Source organism: Zootermopsis nevadensis, unplaced genomic scaffold (assembly GCF_977971745.1).
Source record: "Zootermopsis nevadensis isolate Lab colony 2312 unplaced genomic scaffold, Znev_1.0 Znev_ptg000003l, whole genome shotgun sequence".
Taxonomy (NCBI): domain Eukaryota; kingdom Metazoa; phylum Arthropoda; class Insecta; order Blattodea; family Termopsidae; genus Zootermopsis; species Zootermopsis nevadensis.
This window is the reverse complement of record NW_028259135.1, coordinates 9,322,494-9,348,817: the sequence shown is the minus strand read 5'-3', so window position 1 is coordinate 9,348,817 and position 26,324 is coordinate 9,322,494. Positions and strand designations below refer to the sequence as shown.

General features: G+C 39.5%; 1 protein-coding gene across 4 annotated transcripts in view; it reads right to left on the bottom strand.

The window, feature by feature from the left end:
* The window catches only part of AstCC (Allatostatin double C), a 36,287-nt gene extending 10,480 nt beyond the window's left edge, over positions 1–25,807 (bottom strand). The window contains exons 1-3 of one of the 4 annotated variants that reach the window (XM_022081975.2): positions 25,645–25,807; positions 22,473–22,513; positions 3,048–3,371 (exon numbers count right to left, since the gene is read on the bottom strand). In XM_022081975.2, coding sequence (XP_021937667.1) covers positions 3,048–3,353 — 306 coding nt within the window. In that variant the 5' untranslated portion in view covers positions 3,354–3,371; positions 22,473–22,513; positions 25,645–25,807. Of the gene's footprint in view, positions 1–3,047; positions 3,372–6,008; positions 6,148–6,308; positions 6,396–22,472; positions 22,514–25,644 lie in introns of those variants that run through there. The other 3 variants (XM_022081974.2, XM_022081972.2, XM_022081973.2) reach the window with 3 other exon arrangements.
* Positions 25,808–26,324: the final 517 nt, after the last annotated feature.

Sequence of the window (26,324 nt, the reverse complement as noted above, 5' to 3'; positions counted from 1 at the left end):
GACTAGCTCCAATGGCGAAGAAATTGTTTTGCGAACGCCTGACGCAGATTTCTCTCATCTTCTTACAAGATCGAATGCAGATGCGTTTGTTAACAAACAAAAACCTTCTCCGAGTCTCAAAGGACTGTACACGAAGACGCCGTGTAGTCTGGTAGATATTGACTGACGTTTCAGATGTGTTTTCTGCTTCCATCATCAGGGAGATAACACCTCTGCACCTCTGAAACGTCGGTCAATACACTGCGCATCCCAAAAGACAGCCTTGTTCACACTCGCCACCGAGAGAAACTAAAACTTACCAGGATTCACGTCGATTCTAGACGTGCAATTCGCTACACTTAACTGTTCTCGGTGATTATTTATGACGCATAAAATATTTTCGTTCGATGACGATAATCATTAATCATTTTAATCTGACACGAGAAATGCGTATGGTTTCATGTTAAACGCACATGCCCTGTAATAGTATTAGGAATAAAACCGATTTAGTTTTAACCTTTGGCAGTCATTTCTCGTACCATCGCGATTAAAAGTGTTTTAATACGCGTTTAACGCAAAGGAAGCAAAAGTAGGTTTATTTTTTCTTAGAACATTCCAAGGCGACCACTCCTTGAGTCTCGGTTCACATTTACTTAATTTAAGAAGTCTTTGCAGTCTATCAGATTAAGGCTGTTTGAGAACACAGCGGTAAATACAATATTTGGACCTAAGAATGAAAAAGTGACAAGATTAGGAGCTTTTTAATTTTCACTCTTCAACAGATGTTATTAGGGTAAACAACTGAAAGTGGTGGAGATGGGCGGGGCACGTAGCGCGCAGAAATTCGTACAAAACTGACGTTAAAAACCTTATAGAAAGATATCATTCAACTGGAGAGAACTAGACGTAAATGGGAGGATAATATTAAAATCGATCTCAAGAAAAGTTGTGAGGGCGTAGATGGATTCATCTGGCTCTGGATGGTGAACAGTGGCGGAGTCTTGTAAACACCGTAATGAGCATTCTGGTTCCATAAAAGGCGAGGTATTTCCTGAGTAGCTAAGAGTATTATTAATTTCTCATAAGGGACTCTACTTCATGGGGTTAGTCGTAAATGTGTAGCCACTTTTCACTTTTAAAAATACGGTTTCACCACGTCAGGATTACCAACACTACAATTGTTACCATCCCTTATCGTTAGGGGAGTGTAACTAATCTTGTTTATATGCAAGTGACTTACTGAGGTCTCTCTGGGAACAAATTCCAGTCAGCTGAGGCTTTATAAATCAGCGCATGCGCGGAGAATGTCTGCACGCTTCTAGAACTTAATTACATTCATTTTCCTATAACCCGAAATATGGAACCACCGCAATTAATTGAACTTCAGTAAATTTAAAATAAAATTACCTTCAACACGCAACAAAGCCAAAATATTCAGTTGGAAAAAACGTTGTTAAATAAATCAAACGAACTTTTAAATTAGTTTGTCACAACCCTACTTCTCTGTTAGAACATTGGATATTCTGATGCTAGGTTTTCCTCAGAGCGTCCCTGCAAATGTCTAAAACTGGAAGTTCTTCTACCTGCATCCACTTAAATTCACGGTGATTTCAGCAAAGTTAAACAATATCTAAAGCAACTAAAATCACCTCTTTACCTCTAGCCTTAATAATTTCAGTATATGGTACAAATACGTAAAATAAGCCTCAACGCTACCATCAGCTTATCTTCGCTTAGAACTTCACATTTTCGCGAAGGGACGGCTTCATGCAGCGTACAGTGACAATGAAAATTAAACGAAGATGTCGGTGTTGGTATTCCGGGTTACACATACGTGTCGACTTGTATGTAGCCCTGAAGATGGAAGCAATATATTCCCCCGAAACATTAGTATTTACCTACAAATCCACGTGGCATTAATTACGGAGAAAACCAACGTCGACATTATGCTTTCACTACATTAATCGAATACGAGAAACGAGAATCGAACCAGGCATTTTCTAATTTTCACGAAGATCGCTCTCTGTGAAGACGGCAAGGGTAAAAACGAAGAAGCAGAAAGGTAAGTTCATGTGTACGTAAATGATACAGAACCCGCCTCCGGGGGACGACGTTGGATGTCATCCGACGGCTGGACCGAGGATGATTCTGTGGCCGCTGTAATTTTAGTCCGGTTTATAGAGAGCGCTGTGCTAGCCTCTGTGGGCACTGCCCTTCCACGCAATTCGAGAAGCTTAATGTAGGATTTCCGAATGAAAAGTCTTCATAAATTTTACCTTCCGTAAAATGTGTGTTCCTTCATTAAGCCCCATAATCGCTCGGACGTTCGGTGAAAATTCTCGCTTACGTGTCTAATTGTTCCCAGATATTAAATTTCACAAAAAAAGGACGAAAACTTGTGGAACAAACTTCGTGGTCCAGCAGTTATTAACACTCTTACTTAATATTCGAGGGATCGCAGATATGTTGATCGATGTTTCGTAATTTTTCTCAGTTCCTCCAGCCAAATGTCGTGATAGTAGTCAGACCACGAAAACATCCTTCCACACCCTTTCCAATCCACTGTTCTGTAATTTATTTGTGGGTTATTTAAGGACAAAGTCAGTAGATCGGACTACATAGAGCCTTATGACAGGATTTTCAATGAATAATGAATTGGGAAGGATGTGGAAGGAAACAAACAAGGTCTGATATAAGGCGTTGTCTCGGTATTTGGCTGAAGTGACTCTGAAAAACCACGGAACCCCACAGTGAAAATATCCGATCTCGGGGTCAAGATTTTAACCCGGGACTTCAATCCCTACAGATTTCGTCAAAACACGACAATTCTGTGCATGAGCACTAAACCTTTTCAACTAAGTACATGGAGCAGAGTAGTTCTTTAGAAGCTGATATTTGCTGAGCGAGTAAAGAATTTCCCGGTCTTCTACAGAAACAGAAAGTTCATTCATTACCGCGTTCACAAAAGCCCGGAAACCTTCCCTACCCCGAGCCAGATCACAACCCCATTCCCCAAAGATGTATTTTAATATTATCCCAGATGTTTCGAGTGGTGGATTCTCACTCACCGGGTACTCGTCGTATCTCACTCCGGCCTGGTAGTCGGGGTAGTCGGCCACTGCAATTTCCCCCTCCGAGGGGCTCCGCTTGAACACTCGCTGTTCAACGGGTGACGTCACGGGGTTGCCCTCCGCTGAGGCCAAGAACGTCCCGGAACATGACACGAAGACGAGGGCAAAGAGCCAGAGGTACGAAGTGTTTCTGAAAGGCAGAGATGCGTTCGAGATCGGCGGAGAATGCAGAAGGGCGCAGGGAGTGTGTGGAGTGTTCGCGTGAAGTCTTCGCTGGTGGAGGCGCAGGGTTCGTTGTCCCATTGATGAAGCTGTCGGAACCTATCACAGACAGAGAGAAACGTACTCAGATCAAACTATCGCACGGGCCAATGAAATTCAGCTCTTTAACACACGATAATACTAATTGTGTAGCCACGGTGGTCTAGCGGTTAGAACGCTGGCCTTGTAATCCTGGGGTCTCGGATTCGATTCCCGGCGGTGTCCGAATTTATAACTTGTGTTGGGCAAAGCCGTGGTCTAGGCAACACGGAGTTTTCCTCCGGGGGCTTCCCCGGTTTCTCCGTGGCATCCCAACAATTACTCCATTCACACACAGAAGAAGGCAATGGCAAACCACTTCTGGATCATCTGCCAAGAACGTATATGAACAGGTCCCAGTCCGAGAAAAGGATGGAAGGATCCTGTTCATATGGACCTGTCGTCAGACAGAACACTAAATAAAAAATACTAATTGTAAACAACAAACAACAAAAAATAATACTTACAAAGACAGAACGACGAAACAAATCAGTTTGGTGTAATAATAATTTTATTCAAGTTCTGATCTGATTTCTTCTTTTGAGTTTCCAAAGTAATGGTAAATTTCTCATGGCAAGTAACCTGTCTGTCGATGAAATTAAAATCGCGAGAGAAAAAACAAAATGCACTTGGATGGACAAAAACTCACGCTAAAGTTAACGTGGTTGGGTTACGCCTTCGTGTCAATGAAACAAAAAGATTGACGTTTTCCGAACCACATTCATGTAAGCGGTTAAATTCATCTGTAGAAGCTCGGGTATGTTTGTCTGTGGGTTTCCATACCAACAAATCTACAAGCGTTAACACCTATGAACCTGTTTTCCGCGTTCATCTTCAAAATAACACGGTCGACTGTCGTGTTTATGATACGTCATTAGTCATCTAGACATTATTAGGAAACACACAAGAACATGTTAGATTTATATAACTTTAAATTTCACTGGAAAATGTCTTCATCTATCCACGATCTCCTCATAATATACTCTTATGTCTCGATGCACTAGAACGCGCTAAATACATCCAGAATTCAGTAATTACCATGACGACAAGTAATTATTGTTATTATTAAGAGTGGCTTAAGTGAAAATTAAGTCCAAAATTACCATAGTAACTGTGTTTTAGTTATAGATAAAGCACACTACGACAACTTCCAGTTCAGATCACCAACCACTGTCAAAAATACTTTCGGGGGGGGGGGGTCATAGGAGCCTCAGCGTCTGTGACTATTTGTGACTGTACACAATTCAATTACGCAAATTAGTTACCCGAAGTAAGGCAAAAATACACAGTACCTGTCAGGCAGCGAAGGTTCTGGTAATTGTGCTTAAGAATCAAAAATGAAAATTCTTACAAGAAGTCTTTGTTAGAAACTGCTAAAATGTGCCTGTAAATAAATTAACCTGGATGAAACCTCAAAATGCGTTCACAAAAAACACACAACACCACCTTAAGAAACAATTTAATTTTACTTTAATTTAAAGTAGGCCAACACAAAAAATATTACTAAAAATATTCATTTCTGTTCTGCTTACCTCACTGGCTTTGAATCTCGTTTGTTGAAGACAGAAATGTGCTGGTACAAATTCATTCAAATTAAACAAACCGCAGGACATAATTGTATGCGTCATTTCAGCTTATCTAACGTAGGGGCTTTGTTGACTAGTAATATATATTATTAATATTAATTTCGCGCCAACAATATTAATGCACACAATTACTAACTTAAAGCGTTTTACCTAAATCCAGTAAGTAATTTGGAAGTTGGAACATGCAGACTGACGACCAAAACCTCATCACCGATTTTTTTTATTTTATACAGTGTTTTCTACTCAGCGCAACCGAGAAGCAAAAATATGCGTCAAGGGTCGGCCGGACCTCCGGGAGGAGCGACCGACTCGTACGCTAGCCCGCGCCCACCAAAAATTAAGAACTCCCTGTATAAAGAATTAGCAGAGATCTTCACAAACAAAACTGAAGCGGTGAGCGTAAGTTATTTAACTGGACTTGTGTCTTAATACAAATTTCTCTTTTTTATAATTTACTAGACGTGCTTAAAGCCAATCATGACGACGTTTAAATAAATTCCAAATAAGGTTCTTTAACACTGTTTTAAGAACGTATGCCACAATTAAAATACTTCGACAAATTTGACAAACACACACACACACACACACACAATATGACACTAGTAAGCTGTTAGATGATTCATAAGCACTCCGTCGCTGGAAAACACACGTTGGTACTCTCTTTCTTGACTTACAGAATCCTCAAGCTCATTAGAAGGAACGCTTATATAAACAATTCTATAATTAAACACATTTACAAACGTTTTCTATAATTAAATTTCTTTTCTAGTTAAAACAAGAAGGCGCATAATATATTCGCGGAGAAAAGAGGCAAAATTAATACAAAAAATCACACACAGAAATAAAAATAAATACTATTAACTAGTGTTTCATTAACGATAGCAAAATGTGCACGATATCAAAGCCGTGGCTTGTCAATGTATTTTCCAACTTGCCGAGATCCCTCTTGCCACAAACTAAACTACGTGTCTCGCGAATAATTATAAACCAAGCGAAGAAAATCATACGACGGCTAGGAGTGACGGTACGCAGACTTAAGCAACGCAAAGTGTACAAGCAGTGAACGACTTACAGAAACTTGACGGGCGTTCGGCACACGTTCGCTGTCACTTCTTCCGACACTGTGGATCATGTCGGTCGCCGTCCGCCCTTTTATACGTTCCCCTTGTTAACGTTCGTTTCGAAGTGCTTACAGAAACAGCCGCGACAAATTGTAACTTTTCCCTATTAACCACCCCCGCCCCCCGCCCCCCGCCCCCACGCAACATTTCCGAACGTCTCGATCATGCGCCGTGACAAAATTTATGAACCTATGTCCTTCCGCCCTCAGTTTACGTTCATGAAAGTTTCCAGGATGGCGGGCAGAGGTTACCTTGTGCGCGCCTAGGTTCCCCGACCGCCAGACGTCGCTCACACCAGGCGTCCACGCGCCGATCTGACGTAGTCCACACATAGACAGTCCGGCCACCGCCTCTCTGGGGTACCCGGAGCGAGAAGTCGGCCAGTCACCCCCTTCCCCCCACACTACAACCCCCCCATCCCTTCTCACACTTGATCATCACTCTCCTGTCAGATCCATTTCCCGTCCCGTATGTGTCGTAAGACCGAAGTATGCCCGCAGTTCTTTGCTGCTGCATTTCAGTGGACAACGTGCTAAGGAGATTATCTGGACCAAACAGGGATGAAGTGACAGGAGGCTGCAGGTTCATGGTTCGTACGTTTCACAAACAGTAATTACGACGATCAAATGAGGACGAGATGGGCGGGTTATATAGCACGCATGTTGAGCATTACATAAAAAATTTTAATCACTAAACCTGAAGGGAAGAAATCACTTGGGGAACCTGTTTCGACACTGAAGGATAATATTAAAATTGATCTTTAAGGAATAGAATTCATCTGGCTCGAGATAGGGACTGGTGGCGGCCTCTTGTGAGCACGGCGATAAAGCACAGGGTTCGGGGAAGGGTAATGTAAAGTCTGACCAGCTGAGCCACTAGTTTATTCTCAAGAAAGATTCTGCAGCAAAATAACATATAATTCCAATAAAGTTCATTAACAATTTTCGAAAATTTCATTGAACAGGAAGGCGACGGAGCTAAACTCAGCTTGACGACGTTCTAGGTTTTTGTAGCTGTGTAAACTCGTCCGTGAACGCCACTGTTTCCAAGGAACTGTCTACCAACGAGTTTACTCGGCACCAAAACCAAGAGAAATGTCATAAATCTTACCGCCATGAGAACCTCAGAACTCCACTGCATATGAAGTTCAATCGCTTGAAGCATTTCAAACGCCTAATCGTAAATTATTTTGCGTCTTAAAATAAATTGTCTCCAGGCCTTAAGTAGACTTATTTGGAAAAAAAAGTCAAACGTTTTATGTTTTAATCCCACTGTCTGAAGGCTTAAACAAGTCATTTCTCTGAAGCAATTAGATGATAAATTCTGCAAACCTGATATGATTTAAAATATCCCTTTGATTCTGGCTGGATACCCAGTCATCACTGGAAATGAGGAACTGCATTATAAAATTAAGTACGCTAATAAATGAACGTCGTTTTATGTAGGAGTTAAATTTTGATAGATTAACAGAGATTAAGGGCGTCTCAGGACTAGGCGCGTAAGAGGATATTTTGACCTAAGATAAATAAAGTGAAAGATGAAGGGGAAACAATTCAACAGCAAGCAAGGAGTGATTCATAATCACGCTCTTCACTTTGCGTTCCTTAATCAAGAAGAACGGATGGGCACGAAGCAAGGGAGAAACCTGAAACATATACGAAACGTCGATCTTAAAACCTCGAAAGCATTCGAATGTAAATTATCATTTGATCGGAGCAGAGGGCAGTATATGACACTTAGTCCCCTGAAGAAGGAAACGTTTTGTTCGGTCGATAGCTGTCATCTGTTCAAGGAGTGAAGAGTGTTGCGTATAATTGGGTAACACTATTAATGAACTTAGGGATATAGCAGTACACACCAAAACGTCGGTCGATATGTACAAAATTAGGTTTAGCCTCGCAGCCGTGAAAACGTGAAATCTTACCCACTGCTGGTGTGTTCGATGCTCCGGGAAGTGCAATACAAAAATGGACACTCAGACACATTAATGTGTATTCATTTACTTTATGCATTTAGAACATTTTAACCGCGTAAATTCTGAGGCAAGTGTGCCTCGCATTTCGAACGTGTAGGTTCGCAAAATTAGCTTTCTCCTTTGAGACATTCTGAGCACACGTTTGGTCTTACCAAGAAGCGACTGGGGCATAGAAAATGAAAGAGAACGGGGAGTAATATACAGAATAAAATGTGCGCGGGGCCTGCGAAGGTAGTAACAAGAAAATTAATTTGTTTATGGAAACCCTGCCGAGAGTGAGATCAAACGAGGGAGTTTCCCACCGATGTGTGTCCTTGTTCACGCATCAAAAAGATTTATATTTTATCATCGACGCAGAAACCGTCTTAAAATGTGATTATTATTTTCTTAGCTTTATTTTGCGTTCCACAAATAACGCCAAGATGAGTTTTGCTCCGATTATTTCTCATCATTACAACGCAACGGAGCGTAAAATCTTTCCTCGTTTCCTGATAACGCAGTTCTTATACCCGTGAGTTACAACAAGCATTATTAGGAGATGACGTCACGGATTTTACCTGGCTCCTTTTTTCATTCCTTTATCTTTATCTTTCCCTCTTCTCCTCCTTTACTCCCCTTTCTTCGTTCAGTTCATCTGAACTTGAGAACCTCAGGAAGAATTTTCATAACATTCGATAATCGGATGTTTTACCCAGATTTGTCGACACATTCAATGTTCGTTCATGATCAAACCGTGTTATAGGAAGGGAAATCCCCAAGTAGAGAATCATCAACCATACAGGCGCCCACTTAATTTGTGGGGAATCCTTGGGGGAATCACCACGATTACATCGTCTTGCCAGACGGGTGAAAGACTCTCCGCCCGAGCAAAGTCACTGAGCCAAGACTCTTATGATGTCACTCAGACAATTCGCAAACACCAAAGGTCACGTCTTGACAGAAAAAAGAAAGATTGCCTTTAAGCGTCAAAAATATTTATATAATAAAACACTCTCTAACTAAAGAAAAATTTAAAAATAACGAAAAAGGGAACGTGTCATAATTGATACGCTGTGCAAACATTTCTTAACTCGTTCCCTTTTTGCGTCTTCCTATCTACCTGCTACAAGAGCGTCGTTAAATTCTGTCAGGGCCTCTTAAAAGGACGAGGCCTCTCCAGGGTCTATCGCTACAGCCACTGGATCTACACTGACGGTGACGAAAAGTAGCGACAGAATTCGAGAATTATGACTGATGCCATTATCCCCTTTTTTCACACTTTATATTTCGATTCATTCGTAGTTCAGAAGCTCCCTACTTCGAAAATAATCCGGAAGAGGTCGTAATATCTGAGCACCACTTTAGGAAGATTAATTAAATAAACATCTGAGTCCCTGAATTAATCTTAAAGCTGCCATTGAAACGCCGTAAAGTGGGATTTTTTCTTTGTGCAGAAAGGATTTCCTTTAAATGAACGCAGTTCAATTAATTTTCCTTTCGTCTCCCATTCATGTCATTTCGTTTCACCAAGGTGTGTGTGGGGTTTTTACACAGCTTTATTAAGCCTTGCGTCTATTTGGCTAGATTCGGTACACATAAGTGTGATCTGCGATATAATTTCGGGTTTATTTTTCTACCCTGAATGAAACTTTTATCACGCAATCAAAACCTACAATTGTTTCAAAATTTGAGCGACACGTGAACACAGACGCACTAAAACCAGAACACTTACTTTTCCACTAATGAAACAAGATACTGAAGATGAATCCTCAAAGCATCCTTCCTCTCGCGAGAAATGGTAAAAAAATTTCCCGCGTCATCGTAAGATGAATCTTATAAGACAGTTTGTTTCACGCGGTATTTTTAAAAAAAACCGCGAGACAATGTCCTGAACCCGCGACCCGCGTGTATTTCTTACAACACAGTAAATGTTTAACATGAAAATTTGCTTCCTTGCATCAGAAAACACTATTATCGCAGTCAGTGTTTGTAAGTGATTAACACAGCAATAATCTGATCTGCCCAACAAAAAGAACGTGAAATGAGGGAACTTTTTCATGTACTTTATAAAATCTCGTACCATTACACAAACCTCTATAAGCTAATGCATCGATCTCATGCTATGCACTGTGAGTCCCTTTTATAGCTAACAACTTAACTAAATATCATTTCATGTACGCGATACTTTCAGCATTCAAGAGCCAGCGTGTACATCATCACCTTAATTTTTCTTGGCGTGCCACAGAAGGGTGGCCGGCAAAGAGGGTGATTAGTATGACCCGTTCTGCGCATGCCCTGTTCAGTACTACCGTACTGCACGCGCAGTATGCACTGTAACAACGGAGCGAACACCGCCGCGGACAATGTTATTTGATCGATTAGTATTACCTGCCGTGCCGTCCCGCTGCATAAACAGAACCGAGAAAAAAATGTGTGCAGAAGTCAATAAAGTGACGCCAACAATACTGTATTAAAGTCCACACATTCTATTAATCCTAAAACGATAAAACGTTCGAAGTACGGAAAGAGTATACTAATAATGAAGCCATTATATGCGATTTGTATTTTACTTACTAAGTAACTTCACTGGAACCACAAATCATTTACAAGAATTGAAACACAGCAAACGAGTTGAAAAGAGAATTTAAAATTATTTACATCCACGCTTCAAAAAAAATTAAATATTTATGCACTAGCACATTTGCTCACAGCTGAGTGGTCAGTGTGTACTGCTCACGCGTGTTAACAGTGTACAACTGCATTAAGCCAGTTTAATCCAGAGTTGCGGTAATATTTTAACGACGTCTCCAACAGCACCTTAAAATAAACATAATTAAGTCACATCTCTTACTGGATATTATTTCAATAATTCTCAAAATTAATCTCTACCCAGACGGCAGAGTAAAGTCATGTTTATATGAGCTTAAATATAAAGCCTTTTGACGTTGCAGAATATCGGATAAGGATTCTTGTTTTACGGCGGTATAAGTCGCAAGTTAAGACATGACACATTCGACTTAAAAGACACTTACCGTTACGCTTGAAAATTATTACTACGTGGAGCGTAAAATCGTCGAATTTTAGTTACACTAATTATCACTTGAGTGTTAATTAAATCTAGAATCATCTCTACCGAACACAGGGCAGACAGAGTACAGTACAATTTACATAAGATCGCCCAAAATATCGACTCGAAAGGTCAAAATCGTTGCCATATTAACGCTTTTAAGCCAATGCTCGTCTTCCTGCGGTTCTCTGCATAATAAAACCGTGTAATCGTCTAAGTGGTTATCAGATTTTTATAGGAATATACCACTTCTATCTACCTTGAACACGGCGGCAGCAGGTTCCTTAAAAACATCCGTAGCCACATCAAAATAAACGTTTAGTTCGAATGAGTTTTGAAATTCTCACGGCGTAGAGTGTTATGACGGCTGCCTTCTGGGTTGTAGCGAAGTTTACCAGATACATTTTACCTCTGTAATTACAGCTTTCTCCGTTTCTGGAAGTGCTCACTGGGACGCGTAGTGGAACACAGGCTTTTGGTATTTAATTCCTGTCGCGTGTTTCCATGCTGAAAGTGAGAGACAGGTGGTGGGGGGGGGGGCATTTGATGCGCATTATTAGCAACGAAGTGCCTCAGACGGTATCAGCAATCACTCGTCTCTTGTTACACTCAACAGCCACCTTCAGCTACCTCAGCTCAAGACACCCTCCTACACAGACACCACCGAGGAGGACTCGATGTCACGTACGTCAAGACAGAGCGACAACACTGATCTCATTAAATTTCCAGCAGAATTTAACAACACTGGACTATCACTTCTTTCCCCAAACCTTTTACTAATATTATCTCTGGTATGTTCCAACCCACGAATTTCTGTAACTATCGAACTCATCGCCCTGATGAAGGCGGCAGTAACAACGTGGAAGCAGCCCTAAATTTCTTCAGTTTCTGTTCTCCTACGAAACACCTAAGAAGGCAGAAGACGAGCTTAATATTTATTTACATATTTCGTTAATACGGGGCCTACAGAATACTGAAAATGTTTCATAATAAATGTACAGCTCTAGATGAAGCATGTATTTCTGGTCATGTACTATATTTTTATGCTATGAATAGGTTTAGATGAATTCTACAAAGTTCGCTCTCATGTTTTAGTATGCGATAATGTAGAGCTGATAGATCAGACACACAATTAAATCTACCAAAAAATATGGTTTATGAAATCTCACATCCTCTCAGTTGGTACAAACCTACGTTTAGGAGGAAAACGCATGTGAGGATGGTGAAATCGTGTTCCTTTCAGACGCCTGTATCTGCCATCCGCTCCGCACAGCTTCACTACCCAGAAGATCAATATCGATAAATTTTATGGCCGATCATAACAGCCTAATCCGTTTGAGGCGTAAATATGCAAAGTGACGAAAAGACATGGCCCCGTTATACACTGATCACGTAAAAAAACGCGTAATAGCTTTTTCAATCCTGCAAAACAGTTCATTTTAAAATACCAGATAAAGCCACGTGTCACGTGTGTAAGACAGCCGCACTGTAATGGACAAAACGCGAACTGTAAACCGCTGTGAAATAAAAATGAACAGGAAAATTTTATAGTTACACCCACCTCCATAATCACGCATTAGCTAAATGACATAAGCGGATATTAATTCTCACACTTCTGCAGATGGATTATTAACAGTTACATTAAATGTATCTATAAATTAATTTTGTCGGAACTGGACCTAACAAATTTTATGAAAAAAAAGGAGTGTGAATAAAATCAACATACAAAATTCAGTCCGTACCGCGAAGAAAACAAAATTCTTCACCATTACAAAGATCAGCTGGTTAACGCTGTTTAAGGAAATAATATCATAAATAACGTTAATTAACCACTTGAAGCCGAAGCTCGTCTCAATATTATTTAAGAATTCAGTCCGTACCGCGAAGAAAACACGACACTTCACCATTACTAATATAAAATGTTTAAAGCTGTTTAAGGAAATAATCGCTGTTTACGATGAGAATCATAAATACACTCTAGACCTAATGCAGATTTACTGAATGTGAAATCAGGTGGTACACATATTTACCACTGGACTTTAAAGGGTTAACAGAATCCTACTGTCGCACTATGAAACGAACTATAAACTAACAATCTGTGAAATCAGTGCCTGGATACTGAGGCACTATGTTACTTTGAAAAGCTTAAATCTGCCGACGAGTCTACACGGCGTCAAAACCCAGAAGAATATCATCAATTTACAAATAAATGCGTGCGTAATAAAGTGAGCTCATCAGAACACGTTTTAATAAAGGCAGAATAGCAAAGTTACAATAAAATGTGGAGGCAGGATATTCTCTGTTCCTTACACTTCTGAATTAATGGCGAGAGGAAATTCTGACGAGGCCAATGCTCCACTTTGAGCAGTAAACTCTGACAAAACTACACGAGCAACGAGAACAGGGCCATTTTGAGAAGCGATGGATAAGGGGACAGGCCGACGGACAAAGACTGACACTGTTTTGAGTTAAAGCAACTCACGAGCTAACTCCAAGGAAAAGGGCCCTTCTTGGGAAGATGATGATGGCCCAACAACAAATTCCTCGTCTCTTCCAAGAACCATGAGGTTTCTTAATTTTCCCGCGTAATCCCAACAGTGGGCCATTTTTGGCCCAATCCAACATATACGAGGTGCGATCGGAAATTTTCAAGACTGTGTCAATAGAGGGCGAACCGGATGTAGTACGAGCTTCTGACTTTAGGGGGTGCGGCCTACATTCATAGTGAATCAGTGTGCCAGCCGGCATCATCGAATTAGCATTTGTTTCTTAGTTACGGGAGTTTTGGTAGTGCATTACACCGACCCTCCTGCGATTTCGGAATGGCGTGTGCATCAAATTTTGCCAAAGACTCGCTAAAACGGCTACGGAAACCTATGAAATGCTAAAGCAAGCATATGGGGAGTCCGCAATGGGTCGTGCACAAACATTTGTGTGGCATTCACGTTTTAAAAATGGCCGAACCTCTGTCGATGATGACGAGCGTTCTGGACGACCATCTTCGAGCACAACGCCCGAAAATGTTACGAAGATTCGGCAGGCCATTCACGAAGATCGACGTCGTACCATCAACGACTTGTGCGACATTGTTGGGATAGGCTATGGGATCTGTCAGCTGATTCTAAAGGAAGAACTCCACATGCGACGCATCCTGTCTGAGGACCAGAAGCATAATCGACTTCTCGTTTGTCAGGAGCTCAAAGATCTTGCAGGAACCGACCCCCAACTTCCTTTCTAAGGTTTCCTCTTCCCAAAGATGAAAATTCAGCTAAAGGGAAGGAGATTTGAGACGATAGAAGAGATTCAGGCAGAATCGCAGATGGTGCTTGACAGGCTGACAAAGAAAGATTTCCAGGGATGCTTCCAGGCTTGGCAGCGGCGCTGGGATCGTTGTGTTCACTCCCAGGGGAACTACTTCGAGGGTGATGGATGAATTTAATACCTGAGATAAGTGTACGGGTTTTTTATAGGAGCAGTCTTGAAACTTTCCGATCGCACCTCGTATATACACACACGCCCTTACTAAGATGATTTATGGGATGTTACATCGAACAGTCTTGTGCATATTAACTGACGTTTCATGGTTATTACTGCTTCCATCGTCAGGACGATGGTAAAGGCAGTAAGTATCTTTGAAACGTCGGTGAAGTTCCATAGCAGACGCCTTGAGAACCTAAAATCTTACATATAATGAATTGGTTGTTTACTATGAGCGCTGTTAGCTCCCACGCTCAACCTCCAAGCTGGAGTATCTCCCCTTGTCGGCTGTCCAGCTGTGACAGTCGTCCCCAGACGCAACCCGAGGATGCAATTTCGATGTTGCAAAGGAATCGTGGTTTATCGGATGCAAAATATGCCGCACTTTGGATAGAAAACAATAACGAGACACATCATTATAAATAAGTATAAGACCCAATTAAATAGAGTGATCGTTTTACATAAAACGCCATTTGAACCCGGTCGGCGTGCAGACGACCGCGCCTCGCAGCGGTAGGTAGAAGCAGACACGGGAAACCTCTCCGCGCGCAGTTTAACAACATTACAAACATTGTTGGGGGTCACGCTACAAGAACAATAGCTACAACCATTATAACTTAAAACTGGTGACATTAAGAACGTCGCTTTTCCATTTACTGCCATTGGTAGTAGCGCTGCCAATTTATGACGCAATAATACCTCCTTTTCCTGCGCCGTTCCACTGCGCAGGCAACAAAAGAAGGCAGGCAGGCGCTCCGTAGATTACGTAATAAACGCTGTATAACGGCTTTCTTGGCGTTGAGTCAATACAGAAAACTGCGTTGACCATCTTAATAAGATCACAAAGAATATAATGACGTATTTTATTTGTGATTTCGTGTTGGTTCTGGCTTCGTGTTAATTTATTGAACACGTAAAGTGATATACCGGTACCAATCCGTATTACGTAAGAGCAATTTTATTTGGTCTCCTGTTTTCCTGTGCTCACGAACGATGTGTTTAAATGGGATCGAATCCCGGTGAAGACACTGACATCGTGTCGAGGAATTATTTTTGCGTTGTTCTTCAATTACAAATTGTGGCTGCAGACAGGTCTCCAAGAGACTGATTAATAACGAAATCATATTTAGTAACTGAGAATTACCTTAAATTACGCCACGATGGCCTCCTTCCACATCCTTTCCAATTCATTATTCAATATCATCTTTCTACCCGAAGCTACATAGTATGAGCTACTGAAAAGGCGTTGTTAAATAATAAAAAATACATATAATATTCTTAAAAGTATTTAAGATTTTAAATATTATGCCTACGTATACGTTTAAAAACTGTAAGCATATAAATTCCACAACCATTTTACCTTTAAAGCTAAATCAATAACAGCACAAAAATGTGTTTTTACGCCATCGTTACGAATACATATTGTTAACGCCAGACACGAACAAACAAAGAGCAAACAGTTATGAAGTACAGAACGAGGCAGTTGATACTGTTATTGACTTGTTTTCAAAAACGTCTTTCTACTACTGACAAACTCTTCTTTTTTTTTCCTCGTACTGCAAATTGATTTCGTTAGAATATGTCAAACTGACATTCGAGTGAGAGGTTTGAACATGTTACAAAGAAACCGGAGACATAATGGCGATGCATTCACCCACAGGAATGAAGAGAATTTGAGATGTGTATCTTTCCGATCCAATCAGCATGCCGTTTGGATGGATGACTGTGAATGATTTGCCTTACGACCATGGACATAATTTTCGAGGAGTTGTCTCTCCAAGTGGGACATTTTCAGGGCTTGATCTACTTCAAAGTATTACCCAGTCGTCATAAGGGACTTGGGTAGGTTGATGCCGAATATGCGGATACCCCGGAGCGTAAAATCACTCGACGCTTTGCTACAGACGCGAGAGACTTCAGATCTCGATGCGATACGCCCGAACAGAATTGAGGCCCGTTCTGATCGAGTCTGAAGAAGTTCTCTTATTCCTCCGTAAGAAGGTTCATTCGCCTCGAAGCCCATTCGCGTTTTATTTACGTCTTTGATCGCGTTCAGATAAGGAATACGTACGTTCTGCCATCTGGGCTCGCTGAAAGATTTAATAATCCAGTCCGTACCGCGAAGAAAACACAACTCTTCACCATTACAAAGATCAACTGGTTAACGCTGTTTAAGGAAATAATCGCTGGTTACGATGAGAATAATCTGATTAATATTTAAGAATCCAGTCCGTACCGCGAAGAAAACACAACTCTTCACCATTACAAATGTCAACTGCTTAACTCTGTTTAAGGAAATGATCGCTGTTTATTCCGAGAATCATATACGAAACCCACAAATTAAAAAAAATCAGAGTTACTGGTTGTTCAAACAAGTGGTGCACATAGTTACCACTGAATGAACGCTGAGCTTGTGTAGGGATCTTTATGACAGTGAATGTCAGACCGCATTCCACAGCAGAGCCCTAGAACCCTACAGGAGAGGGCCTTTTAACCTAGAATAGTGTTCTAACAGACTGTGATCTTCAGGTTTAACCTCATAGATGGAGGCGAGAGTTGTTCAGAAAAATTGATAACCGCTGTTATGTTCAGATGTCAATATTATGTTTATTCAAGGAAATACCGTGTATGAAATCTGTTCCATATGATATTAGCTTTCGAATTATTACCTCCTCACTACCATTTAAGGATTCCCGACTTCATTAAGCGGGAAATCTGGTGACACAAAGATAAAGTACGCTTATATTACCACAAGACTGACGATGAAAGTTCTCTGTCCCCAGACATAAATCCCGTCTCAGAAGAAAATAACTCCATTAGCATTAAAACTACGATAAAATCTTAATCATGATCAATGTAGACACAAACATCTTTAAACAATGCGTTACCTTAATGGCTGCTTATTTCTGAATTAGCTGTGTTATTATTATAACCTAACTAACAAGCTCCATTGACGAAAACTAAGTCACTCGGCGACAGTCAAGAAATTTCGCGTCTTTTATGGAACCAAAAGTTTTATTAGCGTGTCCAATACCAGTCCCAATCCTGAGCCAGATGAATCCAGTCTGCGCCCTTCGAAAGTACTTCACTACCATCTACAACTAGGTCTTCCCAGTGATCTGTTCCCCTCAGGCTTCACAAATATAATTTTGCATCTCCGGGGGGGGGGGGGGGGGGTAAAAGGCACAGAAAACAAAAATTTCAAATTTCTCTGCGACTAAATTTAATTTCTTCTGTGTCTTACTTGAAACATGATCGTCTGCTTCTCATGTGCAGATGGAGGAATCATTGTCGTTGATAGAATAGCTTTTAAAACCTCCCCGGGCAAAACTTTAATCACAATTCTTGTGTTTCCTCATGACAGATGATCCCCTAATCGGCTTCTGTTTCCTTCGCATGTGAAATTGCGTCTTCCTCACTCTTTCTCGTTCGCACTGCCCCGTGTTTCAGTAGCAAACAGACGTACCATATTTTGAGTTGTCTGGTTTTACTTGAATGAACTTAATTATCTTAAAGGGGCTCAGTTACGGTTTCACACAGGAGTCTTAAAATATCGAGTCTGTAAAATTCAGTAGTTAAGTAGTAAGAATGGATTAAGAACAGTTACTTTGAAACAGAACATTTTTAATTATGTTCTGGCCTTTCCAGAATATTTACCCTTCCTTCGACAAAGCCAGAGATTCGTAACTTCGAATAGAATGGCAACTACCAGCGTCTAACTCCGTTGCTAACCCTCTGAAGAATGACAACAGAGAATCAGAAAGGGCAGTAGAAGAATAGGAGAGAAGTGAAAAATTATAAGAATAAAATATAGACATTACTGCTGGAGTGTAATATATAATAATATTTGCATAAGGTTCCCAGACTTTGCTCGCTTGTCCTCCTAACAGAGACATGGGATTCTGATTTTATAATTAATGTATGTTAAAATTATAAAATGGAAGTAGAAGTAATTTAGTGGTCTTCACAATAAATTGGTTATTTTGACGGATATGTGGCATGCTGCATCGTGAAATTAACCGACGTTTCGGAGGAGCTTACTACCTCCACCGTCACAGAATGGGATGTACATTACATCGTAGGCGACGGTGCTGATAACAGCGTAATGAATCCCCCCTATCTGTTCATCCACGAATTCATTTTGTCATTGTTCAGATTTCTATTGTCTGGGAACGACAATGTTGTGCCATTGTCTCGTAAATTTTTAATTAAAGAATTTTGTTATTCAAGGTCTTGCTTCCTTGTTGTGCAATTTACGCTCTGGAATTTTGTTAATCTACGCTGGCCTTGTAATCCTGGGGTCTCGGGTTCGATTCCCGGCGGTGCCCGAATTTATAACTTGTGTTGGGCAAGGCCGTGGTCTAGGCAACACGGAGTTTTCCTCCGGGGGCTTCCCCGGTTTCTCCGTGGCATCCCAACAATTACTTCATTCACACACACAGAAGAAGGCAATGGCAAACCACTTCTGGATCATCTGCCAAGAACGTATATGAACAGGTCCCAGTCCGAGAAAAGGATGGAAGGATCCTGTTCATATGGACCTGTCGTCAGACAGAACACTAAATAAATAAATAAATAAATAAATACTGTCAACATAACCTTGCTTTCTTAAAGAAACCTAAAACTAAAAATCATAATTTACAGCTAATAATTCAAATTACCTGCCTAATTCTAATTTCACGACCTCAAGGAAACTCCATTATTCATTCCGACGCCAGGTTTGTAATCATCACCTCATAAATGTTTCATACGAAATCAGTAAACTACCCAAAAGACATGACGAAATACAAATTAAATTCAAGTAGAGGACACAATGGACCGATGGACGGACATACAAAGTTCTTTTTCACAACTGTTGCAAGTAATTAATGTCCCTACAGGTTATTATTGTTGGCGCCTGCATCCGAAGCTTACATTAAAAGTGAGTCGCATTTCTTAGGCCATAAAATTCCGCCAGGGGGACAATTGATTGGCTTTGTCTCCTTTCCAGCTCCTGACTTACACACATACAGTATTAAAGAAAGCATCATAATCCCGGCGCTAAGAAAAACAAACGAAGAATTCATTATCGTGTATTTTCTTGTAATAAAGACATCATTAAACATCATATCTCAAAGATATGGCTAGTACATATAATTGGGAGTGGGTGAAAAAGGACACTTATATAATAAAGAACTCTTGATGGGCAATTCCTGGCAACAAAACGCAGACTCTTAGTAGCATGTTAAGTGCGTCTTGTAAAAGGTTTGTTGTTCTAACAGGCCTAGGATCAAATGTAGCATTCCAGTTCCTACAAGAAATTTCCAAATGAGAACATTCTTATATTTTATGCCCCTCTTTCATTTACAGCAGTGGTATTCAACCTTTTTGTTCGCGTACCCCCAGATATAATTTCTCTTCAACTTTGTACCCCCAAAGTTGTTGGTGTATAATTCAAGTTATACATATTATATATTCTACATCTAAAATAAATTACATTACTGATTATTCAGTGTTTATCATAAAATAATAAGGTAAAGCGAGTAGAGATTGTGCACCATTCGGGAAAAAATCACTAAAAATAGAATGTTTATCTATTTTCGTAAATAAGTATACACATGTGTTCTTTGGTATGTTAGGCATATTTAATGAACAATATTCCGATTGTTTTTTCAATTTTTGATAAGATAATGCAGTTTTTTCAGACATTCGATTTTACGCAATCTCTCCTAACCGGGTAGGTGAGATTGCGCAAATGGGTAGGAAAGATGGTTTATGGTTTGAATTACTTATTTCGATCAAACTTTATTAGAAATTGTTATTATAAAATGAATTAGAAGCTTTATTATTACAGAAAATGAATAGTAATGTTATTAAGAAAAGAAATTGTTTTATTATTACAAAAAATAAATAGATAATTGTATCCGACTGTTTATACTCAAAAGCACACATATTATTCTTCGTAATTTTAGGAAAGTTAAGTCGGCCTATTGTAAGTCAGGAGAAGAAACACACTTAATCAAACAAAAAACTGAATCAAACAACAAACGTACTTAATTACTAATATTAACCCTTTGCGGTCCCTTTTAAATACTACTACAGCTCTCTGCAAGTCTATTTCAATACCACTAAGCTGTATAAATTCAACTACTATTATGAACTGTTTTGATTTTTTTTTACTTGCATAAAACGGAAGAAACTGTGGTAAATATGGCAAAATATGTTCTGAGAGGATCACAGTTCCTCTTATTTGAATTCTGCCCGTGTGAAATATTTTTCACGGACTGTACCACTGTCGCTAGTGAGTTGCGTAATAAGCGGTGGCTACCTGCTTCCTGTCATTCGGTAGAGCAAGTCCAAGTCGGTAGATATGACTTTGGCGACGTCTAAACATCTCTTATTGCATTCAGATACGATGTATAAGCATTGGCTTACACATTCTCAGAGCTGTGCTTCATTTCGTCCTACTTGTTTTCGAAAGGTCAAGACGAAATTCAACACCAGGAAAGTGAAACAGAACGCGAAGTATAAAAGATAAAGTCACTACACACAAAGAATGCTTGATAAGAAGACGAAACAATATGCACATGTCAGTGGTGGATCTTACTGGGAAGACGGGATAATTGTTTTATAACTTTATCAGATATAAAATACTTCTATTCTAAGTAAATATGACAGCCACACAAACGATGATATTCCTTCGCTCTATGTTGTATGGCAAAACACTTCGTGTGGAATTCTGACTTCCTTTAGACACGTGTCAGAATAAGAAGACTTTTCCCTCCTGCCGCCATTCACTATTACAAGGTTCACAAAGTCTTACCAGGAAAACTAGGATAGAACTAGTACAAAGCAGAAGGCTTGAATAATATGCTGACACTGTTTGCCAGCCTCAGTTTGACTCCAGATCACGTAAAATACATGGTGGACTCAGTCCGACAGAGATGGGCTAATTTATTTTCCGTATCGACACCTAGTTGCGAATCTGGACCCAAAGCAGGCTTTCCAAAAACATTTCTCTTTAGCCTAATCCTCGAGGTGGATTCAGGAATATTGAATTTTCTACTTGCAGCGCGTATGGTAGCTTCTATAGCTCGTCGCAAATCCTCCTCTGACCAAGACCCTTTATTAGACTTTCTCACATAAACGTTTGGCATTATGACCTATAAGGAGAAATGCCAAAAATATAATTAGTAATACTCTGCGCTAGAAAAACAGCTCCGAAAACAAACTAGGAATTGCATGTATCATTTTATGCTATTTTATTCCTTAACTTATGTAAAATACAGTTAAAGGCAGTAGATAGGATGAAAACACAAAGAACATACTTAATTTTTGTTTGATTTTGCAATTAATTGAGTGAACAAGTTTATTTTAATCTCTCCTCCCATTGAAACAAATGAAAATCCTGCGCAAACTCTCCTAACTAGCGCAAGCGCCAACTATACTCATTGGGTAGGGAAGATTGCGCACCCACGTGATCGGCATGAAAATTTCCACAGTGACTCGCAACAGCATGAAACACTAGTCTCAACAAAGAACTAACTTAGAAACTACTTTATTTGCAATTATTTAGAGGTGAAACATTTCTTATGAAAATATACGAAACATTCCAGAAAATTCAAGCCCTCACCTTCTACAGAACAAGCAGAAAATTGGCAATAAAACACAGAGAACAGCTTGCATCGACACGTAAATTTAACTGAAGCCTCTACTAGTGGTGTGCTTACTGCTCCTCACGCTGTTGTACGCACATCTTACCCCCTTCCACCTGAATTTAGACATGCGCAAACTCTCCTACCGCGCAATCTCTGCTAGCTTTACCTTATATATATTTTTAAATTTCACGTACCCCCAAAAATGTCTTCGCGTACCCCAGGTTGAATACCACTGATTTACAGTACCTAAAAATCTAGAACTAACAAAGATAACACTTACTTCTCCTCATCAAGCAGTCAAAGGGGGTGACCTCTTCCGGCCTAAAACATAAAAAAATCTCTCTAAACGTCGTCCTTGACATTTAATACGTGTTATTTATTTACTTCTAATTTATTTAATAACGCTCAGATCATGTCATCGAATTACAGGGCGATCAGCGAATAGTGTATTAAAAAGTATATATAAGCAGGCAGTTTAATTTAAAATACACCGACATTTTCTTTATGGGACCGAGAAAAATGAAGAAAATTTTAACTCAGGGCAGTCGGTCTCAGGCATAATGTTTTGCATAACAACTATTCTAATTAACATTTTTAAATACGGTATTATCACACATTCACAAACCTTACAAATTTTCATAATTCTGAACGTCGATTCCTGCTCAATATTCTGGAGGTTCATCTCAGTCTCTAAAAGCAATTTTCAGGACAAAACCTTAAATTAGGCCATAACCGCCTTCTTCCATACGCGTTACAAATTATTTTTCATTAATCATTCATAAATTACTAACTCCCTGGTAGTAGACACCGTAGGTCCAACACCGACAACACCAAAGCTCGCCACCTGCCACGATCCTGAGCCAACCCCACCCATTTTCCACCCTCACAGCCCACCTCCCTAAGATCTATCTTGATATTACCCTCCCATCTACATCTGTGTCTGGCCAGTGGTCGTCTTCCAACAGACAGGCATATCCAAACTATTTATACAGCCATCTGTCTGTCGGTGTTTATAATTTTGATACCATACAGCGAATAAGGTTCGCCACGGTGGTCTAGCGGTCAGAACACTAGCCTCGTAAGCCTGGGGTCCCGGGTTCAATTCCCGGTGGTGCTCAAATTTATAACTTGTGTTGGGCAAGGCCGTGGTCTAGGCATCACGGAGTTTTCCTCCGGGGGCTTCCCCGGTTTCTCCGTGGCATCCCAACAATTACTCCACTCACACAGAGAAGAAGGCAATGGCAAACCACTTCTGATCATCTCTGCCAAGAATGTATATATGTATGAGCAGGTCCCTGACAACCTGAAGAGGTTGGAAGGATCCTGTTCATGATATATGGACCTGTCGTCAGACAGAACACTACAAATAAAATAAAAAAACAGCGAATAAGGCGACTGTCACAGAAATGGAGGGGGGGAAATGGAGTCTCTTCGCGATTGCATAAAATTATCAAAAATTATTATATTCAAAGCGTGTTTTAAAAAACTTCTTTCCACTGACTCCGTTGAAAAAATTCAATTAACGTATTTGCTACTCATATCATAATGGCATTTTCTTTTCAAACAAACGAGTAGTTTATCGACACACATTCCATAAACACGGACTACTCCATAAATCGTAGACTAATCTCACCGAATGTCAGAATAGCCTAATCACGTGGAATGTCAAATAACTTTGCTCTGTGTTAACCAAACAACAATGTCGAACTCTCAGGAGGGATTACGACTTCCCTGTTTATTTGGAACGCAATTAGTAAGTTTGCTGATGTGATTACGTTTTTACGACTTCAAACTGCTTCCTCCAGTGGACACAGATTGGTGCATTAATTCGCTGCAAGGCGTGCAGAAATTACAGAGCGTGTCCTCACAAACGACGCACTGACTCAAACTGAAGTCTTTTCATAACATACATAAATGACATTCCTCCGACAAAGCATAACTTATCAAAACCCATAATACTGACTGATGACACAAATGTCATAATTGCTAGTAAAAATGTTGATGATTTCTGTACATAGTTCCCTTTCGTATGAGTAAATGGTTTACTGCTAACAAAATCCAGATAAAACAAATGTATTAAAATCTATAACAAATAATTCACCACAATATGCCTTAAGTAATATTTATAATGGAAAGTATGTAGAACAGTCAGTAAATAAGAAATCTCCTGGTTTAGAAATTGATAACAACATAAAGTGGAAAAATCATTTTGATCAAATGGTTCTGAAATTAAGTGGAGCATGTTAGGTCAGGTTAGGTTAGGTTAGGTTAGGTTAGGTTAGGTTAGGTTAGGTTAGATTAGATTAGGTTAGGTCAGGTTAGGTTAGTTTGGGTTGGTTTAGGTTAGGTTAGTTTAGGTTAGTTTCGGTTAGTTTAGGTTAGGTTAGGTTAGGTTAGTTTCGGTTAGGTTAGGTTAGTTTGGGTTAGTTTAGGTTAGGTTAGGTTAGACCTATTTTCCATGCCAGCAACACTGACACTCGCAAATCAGCTAATTTTGCTTACTTTCACTCTATAATAAAGTACTGGATAATTTTTTGGGCTAATTCATCTAACAGCAAAAATATATTTACTTTGCAAAAGGAAATTGTTAGAATTTTTGGTGGTGTCAAACCTAGAAATTCATATAGAAGTCTGTTTAAGAGATAAGAGACCTTATCTCTTCAGTTTAAATACATATTCTCATTAATAAACTTCACTGTGAATAACCAAGAATATTTTCAGGCAGATTCCACTTAACACAAGAAATAAATATCAGGTGCCAATCTCTCATGCTCTTATAAAATTTCATTCAATGCTGGCATCAAAATTTTCAAGTTGTACTTTCTAGTCTTATGAGTCATGTGAATAAAAAGTCACAATTTAAAGCAACATTAAAAAGGCACTCAAATACACACTTGTTTTGCTCTGCTGATGAATTTATAATGTTTGAAAATGACCCATAATATTTTTAAAGTTTTTCTCGCCTTTGTTTAGTATAAATGGGTTATAAAATTTATTTGCTCTATATTTAAATTTATTTGAAACAGTTTATTACTTTATCTGAAATCTTTATTCTGTAAAAATTTTGAAATAATCTGAATTGAACTTGTTTATGTATATTGTATTTTTTATGACTTATTTCACATTCTAATGCCATCTGACTAAGTATGGATCCAAGCAATGTAATAATATGTATGTAACTGGTAAAGGTTTGCTGTAAACCACTACAAAACTCAGCTTTTACAAGGTCAGGTATATCAGTAATTTGTGACAGACTGAAGATAATTAATATTAATTTTGATATGTGATATAATAATATTCTAAGTTATTCGACAATCATCTCTTTTTCAGTGGCAGCCTGCCAAATCATTTCACTATACCTCCAGCCAAATCAAAATAACCAAGTTCAAAAACGACTCCAGATAACAAAATGCAGGTGATTTAAAAAAACATTGTAAATACTCGGTACTCACATTTCCAGGATCAGGTGTTATTTGAACAAAAAATATTCTATTTACCGTTGAACTCTGTCACGCTCATCACTAAAATAACCTCAATTCACATATTCACATTCCGTCAACGAACAGGATCACCACTGTAAATCACCACCAACCATATTGGCTATAAACTGCAAGCCTTTTGATGATTTGTTCACTGCGGCCGAATGCAAAGAGATCAAAAACGAGGAGTAGTCCTTCCTGGTTATAACCCTTGAAATAATCGACTAAATAGTGTCATTAAATCGATTGATGATAACGGTAATGAATGACAAATGTTTTGCGTGGAGGAATACATTAATTTCCATACTAACGTTTTCAAAAACGTAGTCCCACCATATCTGAACCTGGGACAGAAGTTATTTATTTAAAACGTCTATTCTATAACAAGTATTCATTTTTATTCCATGAACGGTTTTCGAGAAATGCGAAAATTCGGATTTAAACTTGGTGTAAAGCAGAGGTTATATGCGCAAAATACCGTGGCTAAGGACTGGCAATTTTGTGTGCAGATTCACGAAAATAATGTAATCGAAAACCGAAATATGTAACATGAGACATACAGGCAGACAAATGGGATATGCACGACCGATGCTTTTTTTTATCGTGTGAATATTTAGAGTTTCTCATAGTACACATGAAATGCAATAGGTGGC